The sequence below is a fragment of the Poecilia mexicana genome, unplaced genomic scaffold (genome assembly GCF_051168715.1).
Source record: "Poecilia mexicana isolate PSO_F unplaced genomic scaffold, ASM5116871v1 scaffold_15, whole genome shotgun sequence".
Taxonomy (NCBI): domain Eukaryota; kingdom Metazoa; phylum Chordata; class Actinopteri; order Cyprinodontiformes; family Poeciliidae; genus Poecilia; species Poecilia mexicana.
In genome coordinates, this window is record NW_028263384.1 from 28280333 (window position 1) to 28291780 (window position 11448).

At 39.8% G+C, this 11448-nt stretch overlaps 1 protein-coding gene across 1 annotated transcript in view; it reads left to right on the top strand.

Moving 5' to 3' along the window:
• inpp5a (inositol polyphosphate-5-phosphatase A) overlaps nucleotides 1–11448 on the top strand; it is a 158994-nt gene that overhangs the window by 82341 nt on the left and 65205 nt on the right. The window contains exons 5-6 of the mRNA XM_088013192.1: nucleotides 1214–1277; nucleotides 3344–3447. Of these exons, the coding sequence (XP_087869318.1) occupies nucleotides 1214–1277; nucleotides 3344–3447 (168 nt within the window). The remainder of the gene's footprint in view (nucleotides 1–1213; nucleotides 1278–3343; nucleotides 3448–11448) is intronic.

Consider the following 11448-nt stretch of genomic DNA (forward strand, 5'->3'; position numbering starts at 1 on the left):
TCTAATTAGGCATTCACCAATAAATTGACCCGAATTTCCTTAATTTTGGGAAATTGGCGATCGACAGAAGCCTGTGCAACTGCTGACTAAAAAAATAATAGTCATCAGAATTGAATTAATCAAGCTCATTTTGATTTATCATTTGATCAACTGCTTATTGCAACAGGCTTATCTCTACACCTTTTCAATATCAGGACTGATATAGATATTAACATTAGACTGGTGCATCCCTACTCTGAAATTGTTTTTTATCCACCAACATTTTCATATTTGCATCTAACTTAGTTGTTTTTGTCCTTTGTTCTTTTTATTTTGTTGGATCAGCTCTTTCCAGTAGAACTGACTCACCAGCCTTCGCCTCAGTGTTTGCTGAGGGGGGCTTGGTGGTGGCTGGGGGGGGGACAGAGACTTATCCTGAGCCAAAGGTCTGCTATCTCAAAGACACAGGGGATTGAGCTTGAGCTTAGCCTCCATTTGCCCTAAATGTAAAGAGGCCAACAGAAAGCAGTGTAGTGGAGTGTGAACCGCATCAAATCCCCCCCATTGCTGCTCTCCCACTTCTTCCCACAGACTTTGATTGGCTCGTCCACCGACTGGGAAAGTTTCCTGATTGTTCGGAGGGAAAATTAAGATTTTAAGCCTATTGAAGTTGATCTTTGCTCATTGAAAAGTCCATCTGAATGTGTGCTCTGAAAGGGTAAATTGTTGCATTGGAGGAGTGCAGGAAAAAGGCGAAGTGTACTGTACTGGGAGGACGCTGCACCTGTCGCTGTGCAGCTGATGGTGTGTAGCGGTTCTGGTGGAGTGGGTCTGTCCGGCCACGTTGCCAACCTTATGAAGCCAGTCGTTTAATTAGAGAGACAGGCTGAAGGTTTTAAAGTCGCTATGAGGAGCGGCAGCTGTTTTAAACTTCAGCTAATTAATCACAACAATGTGGAGCAACAGTTGCTATGGTAACGGCATTGCTAATGTCTTTTCAACCTGACATCGTGTTGGACCTGAACAGGCTGGGGCAACGTCCGTCCATCCGCCCGCCCGCCTGTTCACTCGCTGATTTTAAAGGCTCCACGTTTAAGTTCTGGTCATTAAATAAATATTTGTCCTGAATTCCTGCTGATGTTTTTTGTTTTTATTCTAAATGTTTCAGTCAGTCCTTTCATTCCTTCTCTGCAGCATCAACCATCTAACATTGTTTCCTCTTCTCTCTCTGCAGGCTCTTGGATGTTTCTACTTTATCCACAATTCTCTGAAAAACGTCTTGGAGTATAATTTCGAAGGTGAGACCCCCCCAACCCCCCCCCACACACACACACACACCACCCATACATCACCACTCCCTAGAAATGAATCCTCGTGTCGATCCCATTTACCGGCTATTCTTGTTTCCATCAGAACCAGTCAGCTAAGATTGGCTCTTCAGATAATACGGAGGCAGCAGGACCGGATGGTAATGCTTATTAATATTAGGATTTAATTCATACAGTTTCGGGGCTGCCGGTAATGGCGTACTGCAAGTTATTGGACAGTTACAGCGGTCTCATCAGGCCGCCGTGTCAGAGGGCCCTGGGGTCCGGCGACCGCGCTAATTAAAGAAAGGATATAGATGAGGAGGCGCCTCACTTCCTATTAGACACCAGATCAGCTTTAGCACCAGTGAAGGACAGGGCGGCGGTGTGGGGGAGGGTCACACACATCTACAGGCAGAAGAAGAACTTCAATCAGAAATGTTATATTTTGATTATTTCTTCAGTGGAATTAAAATGTTCACACCCATAAATGTTAAAATAATAACCATTTTACTCTGCTTCTCTCTAATTTAACTCATATCTGGGCTCTCTGTGGGGTTTTTTTTTTGTATATTTGCTTCCAAATATACAAATAAATTCTGATTAAAAGTAACATTAAATTATTTTTCAACTTGGTAAAATACGTTGTGGTCTGGCTTTTGCTCCCGGCAAGCTGAAATGCAACGCAACGATTACACCTTCCTAATATTTGTGCTGTAGATGTATAAAAACATGTTTTAACACCAATCAACTACTAATAAATTCTCATACATTCTCCATTTAATCCTGAGAAAATACTTAATTGAAGGTTATAAAAATAGCACTTATTTATCTGATTGAGTTTTTTACATGTTTTTGAGTGTTCAAACTATCTTGTGTTACAATAAAATCACAAAACAAACAGTACACTCACCTGGTTGCATGAGTGTGTACTTTTTGATTGAGTTGTCAGATTGCAGTCTGTCAGCATCCCAGCTGTGACGACACGTCTTTTCCACAGCCCTAAAATCAGATTTGGTTCTGAACTCTGGCTGGACCATCCCCCCCCCACAAAAAATAATCTTCTCCTGTTGACATCAATATTTCATTAGATTAATATTTAGCATCGTTTTGTTGCTGAAAAATGAAAGTTTGATTTGGGATCAAACTTAGCTTTGGGTTGAGGCGTTGCAGGTTTAGAAAATTGTTCCCTCTGGTTTTGGATGCTGTGCAGCTGGAAGAATTTTTGAAATTACATTTCTACTTATGGATAGCTGACCTGATGCGTAACCTTGGCAACAAAGTATTGTTTTATAATTGGGAGCAGCTGATTAGCTCATGTAATACCGAAACTACGACCCCAAATCACAGAGGAGTTGAAATGCAGGCTTCATGGAGAAAAGGAGGAAGTCTTGGCCAGAAAGAGATTTAAAGTGAAGCAGCAGAAGCAAATAAGGTGGATTAGCAGTACTGGTGTCAAGCAGGACATGTTACTGTGGAGTTGCCCGAATATTGAGCTGTTAGCATTTCATGACAGTAATGAGACTGTCAAACGTCAAAAGACTTCAGTCAGAGGTTCCTTCAGTTTAGTTGGAACACTGACTGCTACAGGAGATTCTTCGGATCCACAGCATCACCAAAAACAACTTTTCTTTGAAGATGCTTGGATGAAATGAGTTATGACATTTAATTTTTAACTGGGGTTTTTAATCCATTTTTTTTATTTTGGCTTCATATTGTGAGGTCAATACGGCTGTTTCATTACATATATCACCCCCTATAGAACTGTTTATCATTAAATATTATATTATTCACATTAAAACAAAAGCTGTATTCCTGTAGCTGCTCCTCGTTTTAATTCTCTTCCTGAAGTTCTTCAGTCTGGCCAGCAGGTGGTGCAGTTGCCACTTCAGCAGCCTGAGCAGTTAGAACATTTAGACTCACTCATGAAGTCCCCAAATATTAACCAATCTGTTTTTTGTGACATTTCTCTCTTTTTTTCCATTTTTCTCCTTCACTTCTTCCTCCTTCTGTCCTTCTCCGTCTCACCTCTTCCTCCTCCTCCTGTTCCTCCTCAGACGCCAGGTTTCATAAAGTGACCGGGAAGGAAATCCGTTCAATAAAGCAGTGCAAGTCACCCATGGCGCAGAAGGAGAAGTTCCCAGCAAACTTCTTTGAACAGGTGGGAAGAAATAAAATTCATAAACACATGAATACTTTTTTTAACTTAATATTTTTTGTTTGGTTTTTCCTTCATTTTAGATGTATTAAAAAAAAAAAGTTATGTCTTTCACATGCATGCTCAGTTTGAACATGAATTACACCTAAAAAGAAAAAGGTCCTGGTTGCGTCCCGCTGATCACTCCGCTGTGTTCGGTTTTCCCGTCAGACGGCGAGCCGCGTGCACAGCGCCGCAGTGCTGATGTAGTAATAAAGAGCACGGCGGCCCGCGTGTCATCCCTGCACTCCCTGCTCATCCGTCAACCATGCTCCGACGGCCGCCTCCGCGAATATATGCAAAACAGATGGATACGGCCCCTTCACACACTTCCCCTCAATTTCCGTCTCTTTCACACACTTTAGGACCCCAAAAGCACACACACACACACACACACACACACACACACACACACACACACACACACACACACACACACACACACACACACTACCTCATTGTACATCCTAGAGATCCACAGAAGCAGCTTCAGGATCTCCTGATCTAAAAACAATTAAAGAGTGAAAACGTTAAAGAGGAAGGCCCAAAAACAGCGTGAGAAGGATGGGTGTGTGTGTGTGTGTGTGTGGGGGGGGGGGAAGCAGATGAGAAAAGTTTTGGCCCGTGATAGATGCCTCTTCCCCAGCCTGCGTATGAATCTGGGATGATGCTCCAGAGAGCACCACTCCACATAATGTTAGCCATTTAAAAAGAGCAGATTTGTGTAGTCTATCAGGGTCGCAGAGTATTTTCCCCCTCCCTCTCTTTCTCCCTCCTCCTGCGACCCCTCCGTAGTGAGAAATTGGTTGTTATCATAGATCACAGATACTGCTCAAACCTCTTATGAAAGATGAATTAATTTCACTAATGCTTTAATGCAAAGCTCTCATGAGGGAGGCAGACTGGTGATAACCCCTGCCTCGTCCCCGCTTCCTCCACCGCTGATTTATGCCCTCTTTTAGTAGATGAAACTGCCTAGATTTGCCATCCATCTGCAGCTTTGAGGAATCCCATTACTCCAGAGGAGGGGTGGGCTGTTGGATCGGAGGGGATGCCGTGCGGAGTCCGAAACGGATCGTTTTAGTTTTGGGGCTCACACGGCTTGAGATCTGTGGAGGAACTTTGGCGACAAATGTTAAAGGAGGAGCTGATCTCTACCTTCAAATGGATCATCTGATGAAGATTAGAGCGTGACGACTCAGGTGTCCATGCCTTACCTTTACAAGAAAACATCACAAGGTCCGTCACAATACTTCAGATGAGTGGGAATCATTTTCAACAGCCTATTATCATCAGCTGCGTTTTCATTACAAATGTGCGCAAAACTTTGTCAATGTTCTGCTAATGTCGAAAAAACACAATTTTGCAATTGCAATTTTTCCAATAAATAAGAAATACAATAAAAATCACACACAAATAAGTTTGTTCACGCAATAAGTCAGTAAAAAAATGCCCTGTCATCATCCTTCAGCCACTTCCTGTCGTCTTTTTCATCTTTTCCACCAGAAGTGACATCCAGTTACAACGACTGCTGTTTAGATCTCTGTAAAAGAAGCAAACATCCTTTTAGGAGAATCACTGTCTGAAGAAGTTACACCTCAGCCAAATAAAGGCGTCTGCCGAATAGGAACTAACATAACCAAGCAACTCCAACATGCCGCCACCGTCAGTGGGACGTTTCTGGAATTATACATAAATATGACTTACATTTAATTTTGTCCCACATTCACAGTGTCATGGTATTTACACAACATTTTCAAATAAAAATATTCTACATAATAAATTTGATTGCTTTACTTTAAAATAGAAAAAATAACAATTATTTCTGCTCCTTAAAAAGGACTCAGAAAACTGATGATTTTTATTTTTATTGTTGTGTGTTATGGGGTTGACGATCCACTCAGTTCATCATAACATCTGCATCAGATGTTAGCAATATTTTAGAATTTATTTTTTTCAAGATTATTCAGCAGTTCAGTTCTGGTTTGATTTGCTCATTTATTAAAGATTTTAAGCTGGTTTATTTTTAAGATGTAGTCTTTTCACAAAGGTTTCATGAATCTTAAATGGTGCTTTCAAGAATCTCTGTGTTCAGTAAAATGATTCAGTTCAGATGAACTTCTTCCGTTTTTATGTGTTTTGAACCAGAGAGAAAGAAACTGAGATCTGTGATGATCCACACACATCCTCAAACAAAGCTTAAAATAATGCAGCACAGCTGTATTTAAACACAATAAAATAATATTTTTAATCTGAGAATCTCACACCAAATAAACAATTGAAGTGTTTATGGTAAATTGAATTTAATTGCTGGAAAAAAGTTAATAAATTTGCAAAAATTGGGCTGATTTCAGGCAACAATGCTGCCCACCACTTCTTTTTCACAACCTGAGTCGTAGCTACATGGCAACAAGAAAGAGAGAATTTATTGAAATGCTGAATAAGAGGGAATTGGCCCAAATCGTGGGGTGGATTTCTTTTGAAAGGCCTCTGTGATGGATTTGGACGTCTTGTCGTTCTCCGTTGTTCCGTCCATCTCCACCTTCTCCCGTGGGAGTGAATGTAAATACTCCTTTGGCGCTACGTGCGTCCAAAAGCCACTGCATCATAAGGATTTGTCATTGCCTAATATAAATAAAGTATACGACCCAGACCTTAATGTGCCCTTGGTATTGATTGTTTTACACAGGCGTGGAGGGGGGGGAAAATAAGTGAGAGAAAGGAAGAAATGAACAGACAGGCTGTAGATCAACATCTATATGAGTTTGTCGTTTGGCACCATCAGCGCGTCCATAAAAGCACCAACTTTTCATACCCTTTTAGTGCCCCCTGTAGTAATCTTCTGTTTCAGCACTTTGATTACTTTAAAGTTCAGACCTCCACGGAAGTTAACTTCCTTCCTGTTTCCTCCCCTCCCTCCGCCGTGATTCATGTTTACGTTAAGGAGATGAAGTCATTTAAAGCGGCGTCGCTTGTAAAACGCTCGCCGCGTTTATCACCAGACAAGACACCTGTGACACGGATGCCGTCCTCCGTGACAGGCGTGATCCATGAGACGGCGAGGAGCTCTCAAATGAGGGGCTAATGTCGAGATGAAGGCTTGCCGAGCTCATTTTCGCAAATAGAAGGCGAGTAAACTCTGCTGCAGGGAGTCGCTTTGCGGCTGTAAACCCTGCGAGGGGCCCTTCTGTTATTTAGTGGGTCCCCTTGCAAGATGATGGAATAAGGATAGATGTGATCGTCTACCGAGGCTCAAATCAATCAGTGTTTGTGTGTATTACTTATTACTGGCTGTGCATTTCTGTCCCACACCACTAAAACCCCCCCCACCCCCTTCCAAACATCATCCTGCCATAATGTTATTTATGGGGGTCAGGCTTTCAGCTGGGATATACAAAAGGTCAAAGAATCAAAAGAGATGGACCAGGAAATAGTCGTAGGAGGGTGTTGTGAGGCTCTTATAATAAATCCTGACATTTAAAAAAATAAATAAAATTTCTGTTGTCACAGTTGTGTGGTTTTTAAGTTGTGGGGTAAAGATAATGCCTTGAGCTGTTTTAAATTAGTCATACTAATCCACAAATGATGAAAATCCCATTTTGGCACCCAAACACAAACAACAGATCTGTATTGAATCTCAGAAAAATAGAAGTACGCTCCATGATCGAAATGCTTCCACTGGGTCTGAAATGATTAGTTGGATTAATTGTGATCTATCTATTAGTCAAATAATCGTCAGTAATTGAATAATTTAGTAAACGATTAATCATTAACTGTAGTACACAAGCTTAAAAAACGCCAGTTGCTGAAAGAACAACATTTTCAAAGCAGTGATTAAGCCAAAACTACAAAAACATATACATTTTGCATTTAAGATAAAAAAACTAACTTCCCATTTCTGAGTCTGAAATTAAACTTTAAGAAGATTAGCAGATAGTTTTTCACTTGTCTTCATCAAAGCGCAGTGCTGAACTCCAGATGGTTTGGAAATGGCCTTGGAGCCCTTCCCAGATTGATGGTCAATGCTGATGTCTCCCTAGGTTTGAATTGAGCCTGCTTTTATACACAGTCTTTCCAGGATTTTGTTATTGTCATTTTATTCTATCAAAATCACAAATTTTGTGCTGCTACTTTTTGCTATGTCCTTTGCACTTATTTATGACCGTAAATGTGACATTTTGTTACTATATCCTCCTGACTACCAGGAAAAAAAATATTGTCCAATCACCATTTTTTTAAAATCCCACATTCTTCGTAAGGTAATAAAAGGTTTTATGCACTTACTTTGTCTCGTCCCATAGAATGTGTTATTACTGATGAACACAATTTTTATGTATTAGAAAAAGATACGAACAAAAGTCCCACCCCTTCATATGTGGTATCATTGAAAAGCCCTAAATGTCCTCTCCAGATACCAAAAGGAATTAATTCAGTAGAATGCAGGGGGTGGGAGATATTCAAGTTTAGAAATGTCTTCTACAGAGGACAAAAATGAACTACTGGTAGTCAGGAGGATATCGATCACAGACATCAAGAACGATTAGGCAGCAGTTTTGTAGAAGTACTGCCACCTTCAGGTGGGAGTTAGTAGTCGCTTAAACCCAATGTTCTTGACCATTTTGGCAAACAATTTACTCAAAAATACTCAAAGTTATGAATTGGCAAGAAACAAATCCAGAGAGTTGTTAATTTAATTTTATTTTTTTTGTGAGTCCTGGAACTGGAAAACTGGAGGGACTAATATATAGTTGGGTTGAATCTGTTATGTTTTTCTGTACAGTTTAGGTCAGATTTAAAGCGTCTTAGAACTGAAAGGATGAGCGCTTTCTTTTCATCATGACAGTATTTTCTTGAATGCTTCATTTTTCTTCCATCTCTTACCCCTCTGTGTGGGTCCATGCTTGGCGGTCAGTCTGTGCATCGCCCAACGTCCTCCGGACGCGACCCGCTCTGCAGCCGCCGTTCATCACTGTCGCAGGCGGAGACGCCATCACTGACCTGTGGAAGCTGAGCCAATGTCACCCTGAGCCTCGTGGCCTTCCTGCTGCCCCTCGCACCCACCCATCAAACCCCCACCCACATCCTGGGATGACATTATTATTTGGACCCAACATGTCACTCCGTCAGTTTATTGTTTTTAGGACTGCAACAAACTAACTAACCTAATCTATTAATTATTCTGACTATTAATAGATTATGCTGACTGATTAATTAATCGTTTAATCTGACAATTAATCAATTATTATGATGATTAATCGAATAAAAATGGCACATTATGCAGATTTTTCATTTAAGCCGTTTTGATATAATGTCAAATACATTAAAAGAGGCAAATAAATAATTAAATTCCTTTTTACTATCAGAAAATAAACATTTTGTTCCCTCAGATGCGACAACGTATCATTAAATGAGTGTAGGCTTGATTATTTGTAACAAAGGATCCATATGGAGCTTAAAATATTCTTCTAACATCAACATGTGAAAAGCTGAGCTGTTTCTGCTTGACCTGGCATCAACACGGTGTAGGGCTGATCTATTAATTACTTTTTAAATTACTGATTAGTAAATGAATAGCAAAAGGTTCTTCCAGAATTAGAAGTTAAAACTTTGCCACTTAAGGAGTTCTGGGTAGAACATATTTACAGAAAAACATGTTAATTTCAATGTAAATGCAAAATGTATATGTCTTTTTCAACAGTTTTTGGTTTAATTACTGCTCTGAGTGTGTTATTCTTTCAGCAAAATGGCCTTTTTGAGTACGTATACTCCAGCTAACGATTAATCCATAACTAAATTCAATTGATTTATCACAATTAATCTGATTAATCATTTCAGCCCTATCTTTTTTACTTGATAAAAGTATTTAAATTCTGTCATTTTGGTTGCTTATGCATAATGTACAGTGCACCTGCATTGCAACCAAATCATGACGTCTTCCTGTGAGCTGATGCAGCAAGACGCTACCCCAAACCGGACTCTTGTCCCAGACTGAACCGGTTTCATTGCAGCAGTGACTGACTGCTGCCTTTCTGTTTTAAAGTGCGAGACTTTGCCTTTGTGTGTGTTTGTGAGGAACCAGGGGGTCAATCAGTTATATGTGCAGGAAATGGGGTAATCTGGGGCCAGGTGTCAGGAAAGTGATGGATTTTAATGCTGTGATCGTAGTTAATGGCTCTTTAAATTAAATCGAGATTAATCGTCTCTGGCGGCAGTCAGATCTCGTACGAATCCCCCACCGCCATCCCTAACCTTCATCTTTCCACCTCCTCATCCTCTCCAGCGGCTTCCCTTCGTTCCACAACTTTACAAGCTGAGGGATTTGTTCCTGCCGTAAAGTAATCGTATTGTTCTGAGGACATAAAGTCCATTATGCCTGTAGTTACTCAGCCTTTATTGTGCGTGTTTCTCCTTTTTATTCACTTCCTGAGTGTGTAAGGTCAATCTGTTTTTCCAGCAGGGTGAAACTCATATCTAATTCCATTTGCTCTTTTCAAAACCACAACATTGGACGAGCGAGTTATAATTGGGCCCATGCATCCTGCAGAGGCAGTATGGATTAATTCAAGTATGCTAATGTAATTCAATTTGATACAGTTAATCTTGTACTAATGCAGATTGAAGGATGCAAGGCGCAATCAAATACCTCTTAGCCCTTTAATTTGCATCTGGGTTTTTTAAATAAAATTAGTCAATTTGTAATTATGCGACCTGGCCCATAATTAGTTTATTTATCACTGCAGTTAACTCCCGGAGAGGGAGAGAGATCGACTGGAAAAGAAAGAAAGAGGTTGTGGGAAATAGAGTTATTTATCTTATTCCGAATGAGAAGACTCACAACATCAATTTGTCTCTCATTTAATAACCAGCTTCATGGTGAATCATGCGCTGTTTGATCATGTGCTGCTGGGGAACGAAGCAGCTGGACAAACCCGGTGCGGTCTGTTCCAAACAGATCACACTGCTGTAGGTGTGACCTCTGACCTCAGCCTGGTCTGGTTTCTTTTCTATACATAGGTCAGAAGTTATATTCTTTTTTTTATTGAGGTCCAAGCCAAGTTTATTGTTTTTTTATTGCAGTTTACAGGGAAAGAAATTATGATGCAAGTTAGCAAATCCAATAATTTAGGATAACATTGAAGAATCCAAAAAGGGAAACTTGTAATATGTTGACATTAAACACACAGATATATTTGAATTGATTATTTCTGTTCATTTTAAAGAATGTATTGTACAACCAATGGAAACTCAGAATTCATAAAGCTTTTTCATAAAACTTAAAAATTATATTAAAACTATTTTTTGAACTATTATAAGTCAAAAATAATGAAAGTTCAGTTTCTTTCATAACAAGAATACGTTTGGCAAAGTTACATCCAATAACATTAAAGAAAAGTTAAGTGGAAGGAGAAACTTTGACAGATTGAAGAATTTGGGTTTTTTTTGTAGGCCCTCATTATGCTCTGTTAAACTCAATTTTGAGACTGACGATAAGAATGGATGCTAGCTTCTGCGTTAGAGCTAAGATGGTTTTTACTGCATATCAACGCATCCCAAAGTATATTTGGTGTTTCAAATATTTGAAGAAGCCAGTCATAGTTGTTTCTTTAGTCCCTCTGTCTCCAACTTCTTTGACTTTACTTCAGATCAGCAGCTAGAAGGTAAAAACGTGGTTGGGTGTTCCAACAGGATATGGATCATAAATGCATGTCAGAATTTATTTTTAAATGTAGAAAGTAAGCTGAGATTAACTTGAAAATCATTGTAACATGCTTCAAATCCAGGTCTGTGGAGGGAAACCGACCAGTTCAAACAAGAAAAGAGATCAAAGCCTTAAAAAACCTTTATCATTAAAGTTTTGTTGATGTTTTAAGCAATGCATTTCAACAAACCACTTCTGAAAATGAAATATCCTCATCATCTAATAGCTTCCACTCATCTTTCTGTCAAACTTTGGCTGATAACAGG